Here is a 22,933-nt window from a genome sequence, read left to right on the forward strand (position 1 = left end):
ACGCGTGTGCGTGAGGCCGATGGCGAGAGATTACCGTTGGTTAAAATACCGACAAGGCTCGACTGTCGCCGTTGTCGTTCTCGTTGTCGTCGACCGAACGACGTGTTTACGGATTAAAACATCGTGTCTCTCTTCGCGCAGCGCCGGCCTTCTCTTTGGGGGATTATGAGAATTCTGATGTTATAGCCGGGGCTTCTTATATTGTCCGTTCCCTCCCTGACAAACGTCCAATCCCTTTGGATCAGCCGTCGAAGACACCTCCCGGCTTTCGCCGTATAGGGCACCGCCACAAAAAAAAAAAAAGAAACGAAAAGAGAGCATCCCCTAAGCTTGTCAACGAGACAGCGAACTCGAGAGCAAATGATCGCGGAACGTTTCCAAAACAGAAAGTGACAAATAGTCGAAAAGGAAAAAAGGTACCGACGCAAAAAGAGGAAGTCTGCGTTAAACGGGAATAATATGAATGTAATAAGAAACGATAAAACACACATATTCGTTCACTCTTATATATAGCTACCTAATAATATTCTACACGCAAACTATATGTAAATGAATCTTATCGTTACTGTCTTTCGTGAAAACAAATAGCATCTTAATCAATATAAAATCTTTATCTAAAAATCTAAAAATTATACTACTATAACGCTTGCATATAGTGCGTATCTATGGACTGATCAGCATGCCATTGATCGGTTATCGATCGATCAATCCGTCGATCACTATCGAGGAACGTTCCGGGACGACTGTCTCGCGCGAAGACGCACGTCCGCGGCGCGTTCCACGGTGGCGAAATTCGTAACGACTTGATCGATTCCCTTTATCTCCGGCAGCGACGAGACAAAAGGAGTCGCGCACGGCTGGAAGCTCCGAGGCGGCCCCGGGTTCGGGCATAGTCGAACTCCCGCACCTCCACCTGACAGAGGGCCCACAGATTTATCACCGTGGACCTCTACCCGCACCAGATATCATCTCACCGCCGCCGATCTCATGTCCCGTCATACGTAATCCCGGCGCTCCGACAGCTCATCTATTTATGAGCTGGCATTTCTTCCCTCCGGTCTCGCTCGTTCCCTTACCCTCGCTCGCCCACACTTCGCTCGAACTCGACGCCCCCCCGCCAGGAACAACCAGATTTTTACATACGAGAGACACAGGGCGCAGCCGTCCGAATTTTTTCCTCGCAGACGCTTAGAAAAAATTGTGCTGATGCGAACATGCACAGGACGATTATACGTTACTTTATATACTTAAACCCTATAACGTCGGCATAAGATCAAGCTTGTAACGTAAAATGGTTCCTAAGTAAATAATGTCCGTAAGAAATTGTGCATTTCTCCTAATTATTGTGACTAAAACCCGAGAATTTTATATATTCCTGAAATCTAATATTACCTAAATGACTCATAAATACACGGAATGCAGGGATACTTTAATATTTATCACAAGTAACTGTTTATAAAACCAGATTCGATGACAGTGTACTCAGGGAGTGAAATTTGGGTCTACGGAAAACGAACCGTGTCCCTGTTAATGTGATCATTTTTCAGGCAGGTTTATGGAGAGACGGCCTTATTAAGCGGAAGAAAAAATGTTCCACGGAGTGTGGGGGCTTGATGACCGTTCTAATCTTGATCAAACACGAAAGTGCCTATACGGAAAAGAAAATAATACACATGAGACATTCGAAACCGGATAAGTTTGGCTTGCCTATTCAGCCATATCTATTCATCTATTCGGATATAAAATACCGCGGTAGCCACGTATACGTTGACGAAAATAATGGCCATTGTATAATTCCGAAAATGGGCGACAATAATACAATATTAACGCTCTCGTAACGTGTAAAATAATATTCCATCATTTATTGAAAAAAATATGACAGAAGAATATTAAATTTTATTGTGAAATAATTATATAATTAAAGAATAGTTATCAAATAAAATAGAGATTCTTGTAGAACACGGTAAATATGTACAGTTTCCATAATAACAAGTAGCATATGCAAATTGACACTTCTTTCCTTCCTTCCATTGGATTTTCCAACATACACCGATCATGAATAACGAGTTGTGATTACTGATCGTAAGGTTTGAAGTACGCGAATGGCAGAGTGCTACAGCTATATCGAAGCGAGACAGGAAGCGCGCGCGAGAAAGGCATGATTTGCCGCAACCTTCACCGAAAGAAACGAAGCGCGAAAAATATGCGTTTCATCCGGTGTATTCGCGCACATGTTGCAATGTAATACTTTTCTCGCAAGTTTATCAATTCCCATTCATTCTTGTCCCTTCATCATTTAAACGCGATAATTTCTCATGATTATTCCTCTTTGATGGAACACTAGACAAATATGACTCTCGCATAAATGAGTAAACCGATTTTAATCGTCGTGCATTAACGAGTATAACGTTTTGAAAACCACTATAAAAGCATGTATATGTATATAAAAAGTATTTCTATTTCTAAATGACTAGGAAGACACTTAGTAATTTTTATATAGTTTCCCAATTAATCATAAGAGCTTTTTCTACTTAACATGATTTTCACTTTGTGTTAATCGATCAACGGATCTGTCGATGGTCATCTAAGTCGCGAACTTTCCTTGCTGTCTTCCGCATTCGATTCTTTGGATACTGCCTGTCTATCAGGTTTCAGGATGTGAAGTGCCAGCCGGCAGAGATACGCTCTCACATGATGCGCGATCATCGGATGCCAACCGGCCGACGATGATAATCACGCGGATTAAACGTAGCGGATAAGGCGCCAGGTGTTCGTGTTTGAATCTTTCTCAAGACGCATCGAAGAAGATAATAATGCGAAACAATTATTACTCATCTGACATGATTAATATTTATGTAATTAAATTAATAAGACGATGATCTTTTTCAAAACTGTCAGTTATATGTAATTAATTGTATTTCTTATATTAAGATCAGAGAAATGATGTTTGCTTAGACATTCCATATATCAATTAAGTAGCAATTATTTGAGGGAAGATTGTTTTTCTAAAATACATACTATATAAATAGTATATCTTTTACAATGTAAGTTCTTAAGATAGATGCGGGAAAAATAGACACATTTTGTATAATTTTGAGATCACAAAACACGAGCATCCTGATCACATAATATCTGATCCCCGCAAGATTAAATAATCTTCAGTTTAAAGTTTGTAAAAAATTCGAGACGCTACCCTATAATTTGTTGAAATCCATAGTATTATAGCGGACACTTAAGTTAACGCACATACTTGGCAACTTATGACGGTTGTTATTCCCGGCACAGAAGTTCAGACGACGAGCCATCAGCAACGAGCCAAGCGATGAGCGCGGAAACGCAAATCAACAGACAATGATAATCGCGCGAATAAGACGTTTGGATGTCGGGTGTTCGGCTACGCGAGCGGAGCTCACGCGTTCCTCAAACGAGCGGGGGCCCGAGGCCAAAGGAGAAAGCCCATGCCGACCGCGGTCGGAGTGGATCCGCGGGCCCGAAAAGAGCCGGGCCGCGCGACGAACGGTGTGTGACAGCGTGTAATCTCGCCTCGGCTTCGTGCCCGCCGAAATAACAGGTTCCTCTTTCCCTCGTTCGCGGCTCGAGATCTTCCCTGCTCTTTCCTCGCTTCCCGACGCGGACGCATACACCGTGGGCCTCGGTGCCCGGTGCAGCGCGGTGCCTCGTTCTTATCCGGTACCCGTCGCACAAAGTTACGGTTTCGCGTCGGAGACATTATTAAGCCGGCACCGACGTCGTCGCACGAAACAGGCTGCGGCGGAGATGGTGGTACTGCGGATCGAGCGCCGGGGAACCGGATCTTGAAAGTTCTCGCATGCACATGTAAACGCGCGCGGCGCTCGAGGGGACTCTAACGACGATCGCGTGGAGATACGACCAGTGCGAGTGAGTTTATAAAAGTTCGCCTGGAAGTTCATAATGCTCGTGTGCGCTGGTCAGCCCTCATGGCGAAATGAACGCCTTGTAAATGGTTTACGCTGAGGTCCGGTCCGATATACTAACTGACAATCCTTAACGCTTATACCAGCGCTTTTAGAACTTGCTATCCAACTTTCCTGCTCCATTCTATAATGAGCTTTATTCGTGAAACAGAGTTTATCCTATTATTAAATACCTTCTTTGTAATCTAAGCTATTAGCATGAAGTGAATGTTGTTTTTCATAAAACAATTTTTCCGTACATGTGCAAAGTACCTACCTATATGAGAATCTAAAAAATTGTATCGCGTTAGTAAATGGAATTATTTAAAAATTATAATAAGGATACATGCAATATTTCCTGGCGAGTTTAAAAGAATATGCGTTAAGAATCAATTGGAGATAGCAAAAGTAATAGCAGTCACGACCGACGTAATTATTTATCGTTCGCGAACCTGTGCGGACAAGAGTTGCGCAACATTTGATTAAGACCGTGAACGCGGTGCTAAATGTTCCACGCGCATTGATCCCATATTTCATGAATCAATTTCTCCATTTAACCGGCGCGATGCGAACAGAACCGACTGGCCGCTACCATGCCGGCGATCCTCAAGAGAAACCCGGCCGCTTGAAAAATGACGTTTCGCTCGGCTAACTTCGCCGTCGAGGGGTAAGCTCAAAACTATCCGGCCAACTGCGGCCGGTAGTACATCGGTAGCTTTGAACCGGTTGTGGCCGCCGATTGCGACTCGCCGGAAACTGAAATGACCGAACGCCGCGACGCCGCGTACGTATGGATATAAAATACATATATCTTGAATGTGTATGTGCGTGTGTCATTGCTCTTTCTCTTTCACTGTGTTTCTCTTGCCAGAACGACAGCGGTTTCACCATGACGACGATGATATCGCGCGCCACGTCGATCCGCATGAATACCGAAGAATCAATCACCGTGCCGATCGGTGGTGCCGATAGGCTGGAGAGCGTTGCACGATCTCGATTTGCATCGGCGGTCCGCGGCATTGAAATCATAATAATAGGCTGGACCATTCTTATCGCGCACCGTATGGGATAAAGATGTCTTTAAGCATTCTTCTTGCGCTCTGGCTCTCACTCTCCAGCCGGCACTACACTTCGGAAACGCGAATCGTTGCGTCGTTCCACATGCGTGCACGTGGCTGCGAAGCGATACCGAACCCAAACGGACGAGAATACAAATATTTTAAAATAAAGTACATGTCGCGGATTGCAGTATTAAAATAAATCATATAAAACTAAGTTCTCATAACTTTAGATAGTAATCAATATTAATCATAAATATTTAGTGAATCAATATTTCAAATTTTTTTGCGTATACATAACAGACCAATTATGGGAAAAGAAAAATAATAATAAACAAAATTACATGATAAATTCGAAAACGAAACGAAGGATAATTCTATTATTGAATCCCAATAGAACACCTGGTGCGGAACATCGCCGTTCCCGCATTGCAACCCTAAAAGCTGGCGCTTGGCTCGGTTCTGGACCGCATTCTTTGACGCAAGAGTGCAGAGTCATCCGGAACGGTTCACTGTCAACGTCGAAACACCACAATTTCCGACGATGATAGAGAACCAACCACCTGCACGAGATGGTGTTTGTCCGCGGCTTCAATATCCTACGGTCAATTAAGCGGCCATTGTGCCATGCTGAATGCATTCTTATGTGTGCGACAAATATTAAATTATCTGAAGAGTAGGAGGCTTCTAAAAGATTGGACACGCCCACATACATACACATACCATTTTTGAAAAATTACAATGTCGTCGATCAAGTATACGAATAGAAATTCTAAGCGCCCTTGTACGTTGGCAGTTATTACGAGGCATGAAGATAATGTGATGTATCAACGCGTCTGAGCTTTTCGCTCGAGGTAAATTGCTTCTCACCGTACTCGCCGAATAGAATCCGATATCGTAAACTAGTACTTTTCTGGTATCTTGGCGATAATACAGACTATGTCTGAATATTACCAAAGTATCTCTACTGGATGTGAATATCTGAACTACGATTTCTATTCTGAGCTGCAATTATTCGCAATTCGGTAGCAATCTCGCGCGCATCTCGGGTACGATTGCGACTCCGTATGGTAATCGTTACTCGGATACCTCGACGCAGATCGCTGGATCGCCGCTCCTAGCTAGGGGATATACTGCCGACCTTAACCTCCGCATGATATACAGCGCGTCTCTCAGTACGCATGCACGTGTATATTGTACCCTATCTCCCAATCGGGTAGATACCGTAAAGGAAATTAAAATTACGCGGCTCCGGCGAATACGATACATCCTTACATTCCGGTAAAAGCGCCTGTACGTAAATCAATTTGTCATGGGGTACCGCGGAATTCTATCGTTTTCAGCGAAATCGTAGAATACCTCAGAATACATTTATCCATGCCTGACGCATAATCCTCCGTCGATGGGTTTCCCGACCGCGGTGCGTATTTTTCAATCCGAAAATACCTCGGCGAAGCGGGCGCGATAATTGCGAAATATTCCGCCACTAAACGCGTTCCAGTTTAACGTCTTAATTCGAGTAACTGATAATTTTTAGCGTTCCACCTCGCCTGTCGCAGATAATATAGCCGGCGGTCAATCAGCCACCGATCTTACGCGCTTGCTTGACTCGGCCTAGTCATTCGAGAATGTCCGCGCACGGCCCCGTCGTCCTAGCTCGTCGTCATGGCAGACTTCAAGATCATAAGGTATAATCACAGGAGGGATCGTCCAACATTATAAACAGCACGGCGTCACGCGAGCGCACGAGTTAACGCCGTTGAAGTCGACTCCGCGAGGGTTGATCACAAAGAAGACGGAGAAGAAGAGGAACAAGAAGACAAAGATAAAGAGTAGTTGGAGGGAGTTTAAAGAATATAGCGGCAAAGGAAACTGCGTAAAGCAGGCGGTCACGAGAAAAACCACAGATCTCTTGTCTTCGGGTTCGCCAGAGACGAACGGACGTATAATCTTCGCAAGATAAAGAGAGAGATAGGGTGGCACGGCAGGCGGAGAAGTCGAGGAAGAGAAAGAGAAAGAGAGAAAGAGAGAAAGGGAGAGATCTCCTCGTGGTCAGGAGAAGGGTGGGGGCAAGGTGGATCGTGGATTGAGTCATTATGCTTGCTCGGAGGAGACCACAGGCCTTGATGCGGGAACGGCTGCCATCGACTCGTGAAAGGAAACCGACCGGATGATTCAACGCGTACAGACGGACAAAGTAGTCGCGGTGTCTACTATATACCGCTCGGTATATCCTCTTCTTCGTCCTCCCCGCGTTCAGTTCATCGTCGTTGTTTCCTCTCCTCGCCATTTCTCCTCCTACGATCGGCTTCGGTCAGATGGACGAAGATAAGTCATAGAACGTTCATCACGTTCGATCACGAGTGCACGCGAGAGAGTTTGAAGCGAAAGACGAAGATAAACGAGATCCCCCGATCCCACGTTAACTCATTATCGGCAAGTTCTGTGTTCGCTCTCCCAGAAAATTAATGGGACAGCCACTCTTCCGGATTCGCATGCGCCATCATTCCTTCCGTTCTTCTACATTCGGACCTATTGTCCCTATTACAATCGATTTCTTTTCCCATCGAAATAATAGTCATCTTGTTAGCGGAACAAACATTTTATTCGTAGGGGAACAAATAATTTTCTTCTGACTTTTATTTTTAAAAAATTATTTTTTTTTACCTTGAGCTTTACGAAAGTCTATGACGAGTCAACATAACTGATTCGCTACCGGACACGTCGGTTTTCAGCTACACTAACATTGTTCACCCGATGAAAGGGAAGTTCTCGCGTCACACGACGCCACTAACATCAGCACGTACCATAATATTATGACATCGGGCCGGTCCACTAACTGGTTTTGTATCGATGCCATTACCAGGGCTAATCCGCCACCGGATTTTATCTCGTCCCCAATACCAATACAAGCCGAATGAGAACAATGTTTTAACGTAAGCTGCTACGAAGAGGAAAGGTGAGAAGCACAAACGGGAAGAAACAGGTTCGGGAACCCGCAGATACGTCCCTGTGAGAAGTCAACAGAACCCGTAGATCCTGTTGACCGTTTTAGATCGATCATCCTGTTCTTAGGGAGAACTAAAGTATCTTTTGACAAGTCATTTTTGTCCGTTCGTTTCAATCTTCTTTCGAGGGAATGAAGCGAACGAAATAGATTTTGATGTTGATCTTGCTTTTATCTCGACATGATAAAACCAGACATTAATTTCGACATCGACATCAAAAATAAAAAAATTAATCTCCTTGAAATTAAATCTCCTTGAGATGATAACAATCAATATAATAAAATTGTAACAAAAGATATTCTCACAAAGAATCAAGTCTGTTTACCGCATCGCAGAAAAAAAAGAAAATGTACTTTAATCTCTAAGAATTATTAGAAAGAATTATAAAAGTTAAACGCTCACAACGCTCATAAGTACGATGTATAATAAAAGATAAAATAATTCTTCTTGAATATGCGATGACATTTATGTACGCATTCATATAAGCACGCTTAACTGTCTATAAGATTAGAAGTGATTAATAAAAGGAAAAAATGTGTATTCTATTTTAACTAAATAAGTAACTTCAGTCGCGAGTATACATAATTAAATAATTTGTCATGCACCAAGTATAGCTATTAAATTCCTGAATAATAATATGCGTCTTCTATTAGCATATCGCGCGTGAATAACTAGGAGAAGGTAAATATGGTGACATAAACACATAATAAAGTCGTTTGATTAAAGAGCCTTCGCAAATCGCGTTTTACCGGCGAGAAAAGGATAAGCATTAAAGGTCCGCCGTGTCTTGGCGTAATCACGAGCGTTAATATTCTTCGCGCGTGCGTGCCTACACGTGCGCGAGTACTCCTACAACCGCGCGCGCGGTTCGATAAAAAGTCGCTCGGGTGTGAAAATCATCATCGCCGTTGTCTTCGTAACGACGCGGAACGCATCGAAGAAAAATGTACGGCCGGCTGAAATATACTCTGAGAAGTTCATTAACTCTCTCTTAATGCGCGAGGGTGTTGCGTGCTATGGCACGCGTGGGGTCGCGGCGCACGGCGAACAGCGGGAGATGGTAATTTGCGGCGTAATTTAAAGGAGACTTCATATGCTTTCACGGGCATTACGAACGCTCCACTTGCGATTCGCGTAACTGCAACGCTCTCGCGTCGCGACTCTCTCGACACGTACGAAATTGCGTATACGCAACGCGGAACGGATCTTTATAATCTTGTCGCATTTGTCTGTCCGGTTTAAATTGCCCTCTCAATTATCGGGCGTGTTAGGCATGTTCGCGAAATCGCGGATAATAACAATGCATGTGCAATGAAAACGTATTACTCTTCGCAAAATTGTATGTCGCGTCAGTTTCGCAAGTATCCATTACTTGTTCTGTATCTTTATCAGTTCCGCGTATGATTTAGAAAGAACTCGATTAAACCGGTAACTTTATATCTCACTTAACTGTTATCATTATTAGAGCCCCAAGTGTTTAATGAAGAAATACGACATGCAAATGTTATATGACACTTGGAGATAGATACCATGATTACATAATTAAATCATATGTAGTTTCTATTAAATTAATTGAATATGTGATTAAATTAATATGTCTCGTATAAACCAAAACTGCTTTACTATCTCTATAATGTAACAGAAAAGATGACAACTAAAAAAGCATTATATTTTTAGTTACCAATTCCAAAATTATCGCATTGCGCATATTTAAAATTTCAATATTAAGAAAGTCACATTTTTTAGTATCATATTCTTCATTCCATACTCCAAATTTCGTGTTTTATTTTTATTCGGTAAGGCGTAGAGAAATGCCGAAGTACCGCTGCACCGGGCTTCAATTAAGCCGAAATGAGATTGCCCCTCGCGCGGAAGAAAGCACCATGTCACGATCGCGTTTGTGCCTTTCCGAACATCGGAATTGAAGAATTTACGAGTCTGTTGAGCGAGCGAGCATTTGCCCTCCGCTTCCTCCTGGCCGCACGTCACGTCTCATGCACTCTCGCGGTTCCGTTCGGCCGGTCGGTCGAATTTCGTGGCCTCATGTCGCGCCGCCTCTCGTCTCCTTTCGGCCGTACGTCCATCCCGTGCGGATTCAATGTCCATGCAAAGCAAACGGCGGCCCCGGCACGGCTGTCAATTATCTGTTATATACGGCCCTGGCCCTCGAACCCATCCTTAACGACCCCTCAAACTTAGCGGGAGGAGAAAGAGGGAGAAAGAGAAGGAGAGGGAGAGTACAGAAGGAGAATGAACACGTCCCTCCGCCTTGCGCCAAGAAGCACCGAAAATTCACGGGGGCCACGAAGATCGTGAAACGACGTCAGCGAGACGACGAAGAGGACGGGATCGAAGACGAAGAGGCGACGCGAGATGGACCAGGAGGATCTTTCCGAGAATCATTTGATATTCCAACGTTCCCGCCACGTAGCTCGTGGGGTATTCTCCTCCTTTTGTCCTTCTCTCTGTCTCGAGGAGAGCAGATTCGCCCGCGAATAGCGTGCACTGTGTTATACCTCACCGCCAAATGTGTCAGAATTGCAAATGCGTGCGGTCCGACGAAACACGTCGAGTGGCGGTGGCGGCTCGATAGAAACGGAGCGCAAATTCCGCGGTACGAGCTCTAAGATATATTTGAAGACGACCGATGGAGAGGCAGAATGTTGGGGTATAAAGAGACACGAAAGAAACTGTAGGGACAATGGTGTGAATCGCAACCGAAACGTCAAAAGAATGTTAGATCCACTTTAACATGGAAATTTGAAGGAGACCCTATAATTTTAGTCGCATTCTGAACGTCGGCTCTTTGATTTCAACGTTTCTTATATTTTTGTCCAGCAAAAGTTGTGTTTCAATCGCCCTCAGCAATATTCACACAAACATTTAGACGCCAATTACGTAATATTTGTTAATATTTAATAATACTTCAATTTTACCAAAATTCCCGAACAGTTAAGATTTTTATGTCAATTTTTATATTATTTTGCGATATTTTAATCAAGAAAAAGAGAGTAATTTCATCAGTCACAAATGGATACTTAAATAATTTGGACAACTTATGATGAACGAAAAGGAGTTATTGGCATCTAAAGCATAAAACGCACGAATCCGTGATTAGAACATTCGAGTTAACGAATATTTTAACAGGTTGAATCAGGCTTGTCCAGAAACGACGGAGCAGTTGAACAGGATGTTAGAGTTAACAAGGAGTGTTATAAGGACTTCATCCCTTTCGCTCGTAAACGCCAACGCCTCGTAATTATAACGAGATGTTTTCTTCGAATATAACGAGCACACCAGATGAGATCGGAAAGTAATAGCTCGAAGTGCTAGCACTTTGGATCAGTCCTTGTTAAGTTGATACCGATGTGCCGCAAATTAATCGAACAGCCCCCATTTTTCAATTTAATTTAGTTTCGTTTAGTTTAATTAGCTAATATAGATGTAGATAATATTTCTTGTAAAATTGTGTAATCACGTCGTACATGAAGTATTATCGCGATAACGAACCGATTAGTCGTAAACATGAATATCGTTACATCTCGCTAACAGAAATGTAAACTAATTTTTTGTATCACTAACCTGAGATTTGAAGCGGTCACAAACTTCGAGATTGACTATAGTTTTATCGGCTATGAGGTTCTTCTTTTCACAGCCTATCTTGGAAAGATAATACACGATATGATACTTGAATTTCGACCTTGAATCCAACAATGCGAACGCGTGCAGATGATGCACTATTACACAAAAAATTTATATCGTCACGATAGCGTTAGAAATCGAGAGAATTAACCGCGTGTGACAGTCTGCCGATTCTCGATTGTCTCAAGATATTGTTGTTTAACGTACAGGATGATCAAAAATGTCATATACGTCATATGTATTTAATAACAGTATCCAATAATTAAATGCGTTTCATCATTAATTAAAAAAATTGGTTAAAGGTAATTATATCATAATATTACAAATATTTAAAAGATTTTACCGAGAATAAAATAAAAGAAAACAAACATGGGAAGGAATGTGAGGCAAAGTTTTTTTCAATATCGTTCGTCATTACGCGGGTATCATCCTTCATCTCTTTTCTCGATATCAAATCGCGATATAGCGGATGTGCTCACTTGAAAAATTGACTCCACCTGGCCCCGCACACGCCGGATGAGATTGCCTTCGTAATTTCTCCACGGCTGGCCTCTACGAGCCGCGCTTCTTTAAAAGCACCACCACGCGATTGAACGCGCGCCTCGCCGATCCGCCGAAGGTGCGTCGCCGGCCGGATAATGGCTTATTAACAAAGCGTTGCCGTGGAACGCGGGGAAGTGACAGAGGGGCCTTGACGAGAATCGTACGAAGGAATCGAGAAGAGAGACGCGGAGGGAATGCGAGAATCCTGACGCCGGGAGTCGAGTCACGGGTTACTTCGACGCCTTCGTAGAAAGGGCTCCAACACAACGGGGCTTTAATTACGCCGATATCACGGTAATTAAGCTGATCAATGCGTGCCATTGTGCGCTGAGCGGAGGGTCTCAGCGCTTCTCCCGGTTCCTATCCACAATCCCGACCACGAACCTCCTCCCGCACGCCACAAAAGCACTCCACCCTCTCCGTGGAGATACAAGGACGTATCCTGCCCGCAGTCGAATCTTCACCGCGACCACCTCGCCGCCGCGCCGCCGCCGCGCCGCCGTGGAAAAGCCACGACAAAGAACGGGGAGGAGAATAAACACAGTGACTCTTCCGATCCCGTCGATGATACGCAAACCGTTGGACCTTCTACCGGCGCGGGCGACGCGAACGTCGAGCACGAAGAACCACCGCGGCCGCACAAATGGATCCCTCATGGGGAGATTATTTCGTTCGATCGTTCGACCAGATCCGAAGCTGATGGAATTCAATGGAGAGGAACGCTTCGCGCGGCATTGTTTCTACGCCCCTCAATCTTTTTAATCCGTTAAAGTATAATGACCGCGCACGAATATCGTTCGGTTCTTTCAATGCATCTTGCCTAATAGCGGTTGTTATAATTTGTAGATAGATTTAAAACTCTCTTATATTCTTGTATTCGATTTTTATTTAATTATTACGCGCAACTTTCCTATTAAACAAACATAAATCAAGATTGAGATATTAGCTTTAAATTAAATACAACACTTCCTTACAAAACGTTCAGTGCGTTTCATTAAGAAAGTTACTCACAGTAATTTGTAAAAGTATATTAAAAGCGCCGTGTTATTTCCGTTCTATCATGATGAACTACATTTATCTCTAATACTAAAATTACGAATGTACTATTCCGCTTGAATATCTGTTTGCATATCCTAGATTGATATGCAGTTCACATGAAACATGTCGGAATGCCTAGTAGCAACGAATGGATAAAGTCATTAGTTATTACAGGTAGTTGCGTGCGATTCATGTTCGAAGAATTTCCTATATCCTCAAGCTACTATACTACAATTATGGTAATCAAATAAGAAAAAAAAGATACATTCATCTAATATCTCTCTAATACTTCTGTGTGTCAATAATTACCATGCGGCCGAAAATATCGGGAGAAGGCTTAACGAATAATCATTCGCTATATCTATCGATTTTGAATTCTCTGTTAAACCCCGTCTTACGGCATAGAATTTCACCTTACACAATCATCGTCTTTCGAAGTAATCATTGTTTGACGAGCTACGCATACCTTAAAGGCATATATATTTTTTTTCATGCTACTCACTCGGAAATATGCAACGCTATACATGGTAATGTTTCTCGATTTTCTTGCCTAGCTCATACGCAATCACGTTATGATCTCAGGTGCATGTTTGTTTCTTTCATAAAGAAATATATCCCATATATACCTTGCATCGAAAATTTTTGAATTAATAAATGTATTAAATTGCACAAGCTTTCATCATATAGCAAAATACATTTATTAACTTATTTATGTCAAAATAAAAAATTCTCGTACATATATGTGTTTATAATTCTCGTTATCTGCTACACATTCCACATTCCATACGCAAATATTTTCAAGAGTACCTATATTTAAAAGCTTTTGATAATTCATTTCTTTAATTAACGCATGGATGTTGTTGTTTGTCAAGTCTCTTGTTCATTAAATTCTTGTACGAGACGCAGGAAGCGAACTAACTGAGCGAGGAAGAAAGAAGGCGCATTTGTTTGCTACCGCCCATACAGTTTCCAGTGTTTGTCGTAAGAGTTAGGACACTGAACGTCTCTTTGCGAAGACCCGCTTCATCCGGTGTTCCCCACTGTTTCAAGCAAGAAAAATGTTCAGAGATGCGCCGACTTTGTTCCTCACTCTTTTTGATTTTAACGTCTGTTTGCCCCGCCATTTCCTGAAACATGTACCCGTGGAGACAGACTGGATGCATTCGATTTTTTTCCACAACTGCGCAGGGATATGATGGGGATTCCATTAGTCATGTTTACTCGGGACTGTCAGAGCATTGGGACACATATAGACTAGCAGAATGTAAACCGCAGCAGATCTAATAGCAGATTACGCTTAGCAATTCATTTTTATAGAATTAATTTGACTAGATTTATAGATTTAATATGACTAGAAATGTTTGTGAAATTTCTCATTAATTGTAACTATTATTACTAGTTATAATTAAAATAGAGAAATCAGAACTATAATACGTGAAAATAATTTCTCAGGTATCTATTTAAAATTAAGTTAAAAAAACGCGCAATAATTTGTTGTGACACAAATATATGTTTGTCCAACGGAGCATATATAAAAATATATTGTACGTTTCGTATAATCATGAAATTTTTACAATCAAAGATAATTTTTCATTAAAACCGAAAAAGTGAGGAACGCAATTCGTGCATTTTTAAACACATTTTCATATTATGTGAATTTGCATTGACCACCTGCTTCATTTTTAGGTTACAGTCACCGGTTCAACCACGACAAGTACGAACACAGTCCATCCTAGTGTAAACGATATGGACTGGTTTGCCGGTGTCGCCGAAGAAGAATTATTGTATTATACCGGCGTCGGCAACGACGTCGATTCCCTGTGGGCTGTTATTGGGAGTTTTGTACCGCCACCACCTAGACCACCTTATCTACCCGAAGAGAGCATCGCCACCGATGGGCTCACCACCTGCGATTTGTGTTCGTGGGCATGGAGAAACGATAGGCATTCTTTTTCCCTGGACGGCACCCTTGGTAAGTCTTACATTTCTCGTCGTACTAGAATTTTATCGCTTTTTTTCTCGTTCGGAAAATCTGCTGGTTATTTTTAATTTAACCATTTATTATACAAGCATAATCAAAAACAAGAAAATCTAACATATAAAATCTACTCGTATAAAAGCCAGTATATAAGCATAACAACATATAAAATAAAATTATATATTTTAAAAAATAAGTCCCGTGATTGTCATTTTACTAAATAAATTTAAAAATAAATAAGTAAATTTAAAAATTCATGAGTGTGAAAAACTTTTCCTTTTATAAAATAAAATTACTTATATTTAAGTAAGATTTCGACACTAAAAAAAAATAAGAACGTTTAATTCTGTCGACTCATTCTGTCTTACACCGTTAACTTTCAAACGCCGAACTTTATTAAATGTTTTAATTGCTCCATATTAGGTCACTCGAACGCAATCCAAGTATTTTCTATCCGGCACGAGGAAAAATACTATTGAAATATGTTCGCTTCAAATAATGTGGCGTTCGTCATATGCTCTGTCAGTTTTTCTTGTCATCACTTCAGCTAGTAGTTCTCGAAAGATGACGAGTGGTCTTTCGAGCCATGCATCTGTCCACATCAGGACCGAGGGTTATTCCTCGTATACACACTCAACCATGTTTGCAACGTGTTTATTCGTCAAACAGCTTTTCCAGTCTAGTACGTGCTTCAAGATTTGGGGAGATCCCTCTCGAATAAACGTCAACGAAGGTTCATTGTAACGATGCTGTGAAATTTCTATTCCTCTGTAGGAACCCTCACAAATATCAAGCGCGTTAGATTCTCTTCTAATTATCATTATACCGCACGCGTACAAGTTATTATTTCGTATATTATTCCAATATAATTTCATTAAAAAAAATAAAGATATAAACGATGTAAGTTCTTTTATTGGAACGCTACACGTTAATTATCTAGCAGCTTGTGGTAAAATTTGTAAGAATATCTACACATACTATGACTTGGTTTACAATCTTCTCAGATATCTTTATTTCTCACTCCGCTTACCGCACGCAGAAAGTATACTACATGGAGATTTTCATTATTCCGGATTGTGCTCCAAATCAAAGGTTGGACACAGGATAGACATCGGCGCGATTATAAGAGAGATCGTTATTACGAGCACACGAGATGACCGTCTTAAGCACGTTCATTAAACGTAATAAGTAATGCAAACATGGCGTACATAGTACGTGCCGCGTTTTTTGCCACCTTTGTTGTTCGCGATTTTTGTCACGATCTTAATTGCAAGAGCACAAAAAATGCATTTAATACAGTTTTACATGATGGTAATATTACTTTCTCATTCATAATTACATGCTAAAAGAAACGGAAAATAGTAATGCTGCTATATAAAAAACGGAGACAAATTGAAAAATATTAAAACCGCAGCAAAATCATAGAAAATTGCTATGCAAGATCGCTAGAATCCTTCCTTATCTCTCTTTTTACTTATTTCTCATTTTTCATCTATATCAATCAGCAGCTGTATTAATTCTCGTAACAGAGATATTGCTAGAACCGTTTCCGTCATATTTTATAGCGGAAGCACGAAGCCAGACACATTAATTGTGCATTAATCAAATATTTTTTTATTAAATTTGACTTCAAAATGGAGGAAATCGATCAAAATATATTAATGAGTGAAACGAGATAACAATTGTCGATTATAAAGAATTCGACGGACCTCCCTGTGTTCCCTATCGTAACGTGTAAACTGCAAGGGATAATTCTCGGATGCTTTCCCCCAACGTAGGCCGACCTTCACATCCGGTTGATGTGCCCCGACCAATCAGAAACACGCCGGTCCCGCTCCCATGATTCTCCCCTTCGGGATCGGTGTTCGCACGTACGCACGAAACGTACAAGTTTCTGCATCATGACACGCGGTGCCTTCCCCACTCCTCCGGTGGGCCTTCTTCAGGGGCCTCGCCCCTATCCTCTTCCGCCCCGCGGACCCCGTCGTCCGGGCACGCATTATCGCCATTACCATGAATTCCCGCAGTTATTACGCCTCTGTTGCACCGCCACCAAAATGGCGGCTGGGTGCATCCTACCGTGCGAGGAGGACGCACTCCTCGTCTGCTCCTCTTTTTATTGTGGCGCCTGCGCTGCCGGCATGTCGTGCTACGTTATACCGCTCGACAATTAACGTCGAGAATGGCGGCGGTCGACGGTGGGGATAATTGACCCTGTCAGGACTATGACAGCACTTTTACACTGCTGCATGATTCGCTGGGTCAATCTCCTCTCGTGCTTTATATTTTGTATCGGATAGCCGTAGACGTATTTCCGGTCGCGATGAAAGCCGAAGTTTTATATTAGATCCGAATCTAATCCCGGGCCTTGATCATTCGTCGCCTTTGTTTCCGACGACGATAAAATCGTTTGATACCTCTTGCAAGTTCAATCACAATACCAACAGATACTCTCTATGCGTGAATAGAGACGTAACATGTAACCGTTTATGAACTCCGAATGAAAGTTGTTAGTCATCACGCCATCGTCATACCAATTAAACCTTAATTGTTATCACGTTATAACTTGTTGTAACACATGGGAAAAATTTCCTCGTTCTATTATCTTCATAAACGCACGCGTCATGTACTACACGGCTTGTGAGAAACATGTTTCGACGCGCGACGCGACGTCCTCGTCGCCAAATCACAAAGTAGTATGGCGCACGAGTGGAACCCGGCGGTAAATAAAGAAAATAGAATCGGAGCAAGAGAACGGTGCATCAGGGGCTTCAAGGAGGCTGGCAACGGCGGTAATCATCGCGTCACTTCCTATCCTTCACGACGTAATAATTACGAGATCGCGCCTCTTACTCTCGACATGATGCAGGCCCCGTGCTTGTCGACGAGGAAAGACAACGAGGGAGGCGGGGAGATCGGGACTGGCAAAGAAAACAGAGGAGAGAACGGACTTAATGCGAGCTTACGAGTATCTTTCGGTCTTTTGCCTCGTGTCGACGATAGGCCGCACGATTCGGCGTGACTTCAACAGCGAGCAATAACTCGTACATTTCGCACTCGGAGATCTGCGCGAAGGTTCGTTAACGCTCGACGAGGGTGGCATTTATTATGAACGACGAGTAAAAATGTTTCACACGGAGAGCCAGTAAGGGATTCGCAAATATAAGAACAAAGGGTGATTAATTACTGTACCCTGAAGGAACGTTCCACTCAGGGAAATGTATCAAGTTAACAGGGAAAAGTAGTTCGAGTATTATTTATTAAGTTTTCAAGTAATAGTGAACGTTGAAGTTCAAGGCTTATAAAAAAAAGACAAAAAATTCTACAAATTTGAATTTTTACGAATGTTTTTGCTATCTTTTAATAGTTTGCAAAAGAATGTAATATTCTTATCATCAATTCCACAACATATTTTAATTATTATATAGATTAATATGTCTACAATTTTACGGATTTTTTATAAATATTTAAAATAAAGCAGATAAATAAATAATAAATAACTGTAAAAAAAATCATAAGCGTCGGTTTTAACTATATACATAATCATACAGAAAAATGACCTTCCATTATGGATTTATGAACACTTTTGTCGGACTCTAACATTTGCCTTTCATTGTGTTAGAAATCTCGTGTTCCAGAGCGGTTAATCTCAGCGCTTTGCGTCGGAATATGAATCGATTTAATAATGCTCGACGCATAACGGCGCGCGTATAAATCGCCGGACATTAATTGCACCGCGACATTAAGCAAAGCGTACTACACTGCACAAAGCGACTAGACTTTATTCCCGAGGAAATAAGAAATAATGCGCATAAAGTTGCGACATGCAAATCAACCTCGTTCAAATGCTCACGGTCCATACGCTAAGACATTAATAATTGCATTAATTGTAACAAAAACTAATCGAACTATTTAGAATTAATATCTTAATTTTTTATCTATTTATTTTATCTAATTATTTAGATTGATATCTTCATTGCTTTATCCGATGCGAGGAGACAGAGTTAGAATTTTCTGCAGTATAATAAAAAGTAAAACCCTCCCGTAAATAATGGAAAATCGTACATCTAATTCACGCTATATGCCTGCGAGCACATTTCGCTATTTTCACGGTACGATAACCAGCAGGTAGCCGTACTCTCTCGCGTATATCTGTACTGGATCGATGTTATCTCGTTGCGTATACGCCTGGACCAAGGGAACGTAACGAAGTCTCCCTTAGTCCAACGGTAAGCATCTCCTCCGTCTCCTCCGTCTCCTCTTCTTCTTCGCCGTCCACGTCGTCGTTCCCCCCGTTCCTCTCGACGCCTTCCTTTTTCGACGAGCCACAGTGTCGGGCATTCGCTGCGACGAAAGTAAGCACCTTCGCGCCTGTATATCGCGCGATGCCGACGAATGCAAACGAGAACGAGTAGCGAGGGGGTCCCGTGCGCGCGAACGAAAATTTCATGGGGTAACCATCGAGTCCCACCTTCCCGCCTCTTTATGTGCCCTGAGCCGTGCACTTTTAATCTAAAAGCCGATCTCGCCCACGTAGATTTATTGGCAGGGCCGGCGAAGCGACGTATTCGAGTGGTGCGTAGGCTACCACTCGTGCGCAATTTCCTTCGATCGCGAGCACGTGATTGCAAGCGTACGAATTTAACGTTTGTTGCGCTGTTTCACGAAAAACAGAACATTTTTTAATTCAAAGAGAATCCAAAAACATGATAAAAAATCACATCACTGTAGATTAATCTATATGTATCTGCTTCTTAAAGAAAAGATCTATGTAGATGCAGAAATTTTTATGACAATCTTATTATTCGCGGCAAGACATGAATTAGATATCTACGGATATGTACAATTAACATAATGATAATTATATATAAATATATAAATATATCTTAAAAAATAGATTAATATCGTTTTAAATAATTACATCATATGCATACTTTCTTTTTCAAAATGAAGTTCATATATGCTGTTTCAATGTATGAATATCAGTTTTTTTCTTTGGCTTATGTGATTGATCGATAAACACGGGTAAAGACTCGTGTATTTGTTAACAAAGATATTAATATAAGGAAGAAATAAGAAAATGAGAGATCCGTGAAACAAAGCGAAATGATACAAACCCAATTCCTTTAATAGAATAGGACAACAATGTTTTCATAACTAATGTAAGCAGATTTAAACATCTGTAATGTCCCTCGATAGTGTCGTCGGTATGAATACAAGTAGACTTCGTTCGCTCGATGACGGATATGAAAAATGATTCGCGATCTCGCGGAGAGGCACGTATGAATTATCGCGGGCTCGCTAATGCCATCAGATAGCTGTCATGAAAGCGGAGAAATTACACAGGAAGAGAGGCTAAGACTGGTGAGCGTATTAATCGTGCATTTTAGTGGATAATTAATTCAACTTCAAAGAGCCACGAGTTAATTATATGTAAATAAAGATCGCTGGCGCAGATAGGCAAATCATCAATCTTGCGAGAAGCGAACGGCGTACTGCTATGCACGTCGGCGCGCACGTGAATTATAGAAAACGGTAAATTGGATAATGGTACGTTTATTACCGAGATAGTGCATTGCACATCGATGCCCACGCGCGCGCTCGTGGCGTGTATCGCACGATTTCGCCGCAGCGGACAACGATCGAGCGCGACCCGCTAACGATGATTGGTACGGAGTTAATTATCGTGTCCCCTACGTGTTATCTCTCTTTGGCAGCCTCCCCGTACAAATTACCCGAGAATTACGCGCCAAAGTTTATTTTATAATAGCGCATATTAATCAACAACTAGGAAGCTGTCGTGATCTACGTAATGCCGCGGCTTAATCCCGGGGATCGCCAGGACGCAGTAATTAGTGAGTCTCACGGTACGTTGGTGCGCCAACGTTTTCATTAAAGTCGCGAGCGAGGTTTATGACATTTCATTTAACCTGCGATATCTCATTGAACGCTTGATTACATCTCGTGATTACACGATTCGCGTTATGAAGTCTGTTGTCGCAACCTCTTTTCGACGCCTCGCGAATAGCACGCCGATAAAATCTATGTTCGCGGTACGGCGGCAAAAAAATAAAATAAACGCCGTCACAGATTAAAATACCCGTGCATCTGCCGTTCCATTTAGCGACAAATTTGTAACGCTACATTCAATAAACGAATATCGTTTAATTATTGTATATGAAAATAATACTTAAGATAAGAATCAGGTGACGTGTATTTATTAATTTCTGGTATGAATTGCAAGAGCCACTTGAATGAATCTAACGATTTAAATTTATTCAAATTTAAAGCAACGAGGAAAACGCAGAAAAACACTTTTATTCTTATCCAAAAGCTGTTACGAGTCTTCTTTAGCTCTAACGTCTAGATATAAGCGCATATTTCAACGTCCAAATTTCTCTCGAAGACCTTTCTTTAGACTGAGTAGCAAGCTCGACTATTGATACGTTCATGCCACGCAGTTTCCAACGGCATTTCGGCGTAATTAAGATTACAACCTGAAGCGATTATATGAAGACAGTCGGAGTCGTTCCGGCGAGACTTCCTTATCTACGGCACTTACCGAGCTATGCCGAACATAGTTGTTTTATCTCGACGACACGAAATGTGGCGCGGTACCGGAAACATCCGCGTTCCACCTGTCGATGGCACCGCGCTCGTTTAGGAATGCTTGTAAAGACGTGAGCGCGAGCCCGCCAGAAGCGGGGTCGTTGTTTATCGTCCTTTTTCTCAACTCGCGTTGTCTCACGTGGGAGTGCGGTTGGGGAGAGAAACGCGAAAGAAGATGTTAACAGCCGTCACGTATCTCTACACTAGACGTCGTAGAAATACCACTGTATCCACGGCGATCGTCGTGAGTCAGGAGATTCGACGAACCCGGCGACAACCCGCAGAGACCAACTTTTCCCACCCCGATTTCGTCGACCTCCTGCGCGCGGCGCGGCTGTTCTTCAGGGAATTTTATACGAGCCACCCAGAAGTGTGGACGTCCAAGTCTCGTCGACCTCCCTTGGCTCCTCGTTCGCGATAATTACGCTCTTACATCCCAATTTTACTCAAACTGTATTTGGCGAGCGCTGCTATAAATTTCTTCTTGGACATACAATGTATCTCGTTAACTTTTAAGTTAAGACTCATAAACCGGATACAATATTTTGCAGATGTTATCAACAAATTTTATAATATCTCAATTTTTGCTAATAAAATCTTCTACTGTATTGAATACGGCGTATTCATAATTAATAACAGTGACTCCACAGGCGAAAAGTTCTTCGGATGACACTTACGGCTCGGACCATTTGACGTTGAGAAATAGAGTCATCAAATTACGACTCATCGATTATACCGCGGGCCGACTGTAACGTCAAGTTCCGTAAACGCGACAATGGCGCCTTTGTTTTCCTCATGGACTTCTTCTCGTATACTATTAACGATAACGTGCATGCCTCTTGAAAGTTTTTAAAGACATACACCGGCCATAAGACTCGTGAAGAAGTGCTCTTCTCTCTTTCTATTTCGCTTCTTTTCGGCCCGACGTACACAGAACGAGCTACAGAAGAACCTATCCACTCGATTCTATTCTTACACTTTTACCCGACGTAGGTACGAACCTGACGTTGACGTGTACCAAGTGCCTTCGAGCGCGGGTTTCTCGAGTTCAGGGTTGATGTGGAGTGTATGAGCGAACGATTCCGTTAACTAAGCTCCGTTTGTATAAGCACAGAGTATTTC

General features: G+C 42.1%; 2 protein-coding genes across 2 annotated transcripts in view; one reads left to right on the plus strand and one right to left on the minus strand.

The window, feature by feature from the left end:
* The window catches only part of LOC139772938 (L-lactate dehydrogenase), a 135,013-nt gene that overhangs the window by 99,668 nt on the left and 12,412 nt on the right, over window positions 1-22,933 (minus strand). The gene's annotated exons all lie outside the window — the stretch shown is intronic.
* LOC139772879 (uncharacterized) overlaps window positions 1-22,933 on the plus strand; it is a 79,136-nt gene that overhangs the window by 23,392 nt on the left and 32,811 nt on the right. Inside the window, exon 2 of the mRNA XM_071706925.1 lies at window positions 14,911-15,196. Within this exon, the coding sequence (XP_071563026.1) occupies window positions 14,911-15,196 (286 nt within the window). The remainder of the gene's footprint in view (window positions 1-14,910; window positions 15,197-22,933) is intronic.

Source organism: Temnothorax nylanderi, unplaced genomic scaffold (genome assembly GCF_030848795.1).
Source record: "Temnothorax nylanderi isolate EJ_2023f unplaced genomic scaffold, tnyl_v1.0 TNYL_tig0001_pilon, whole genome shotgun sequence".
In the NCBI taxonomy this organism is placed as follows: Eukaryota; Metazoa; Arthropoda; class Insecta; order Hymenoptera; family Formicidae; genus Temnothorax; species Temnothorax nylanderi.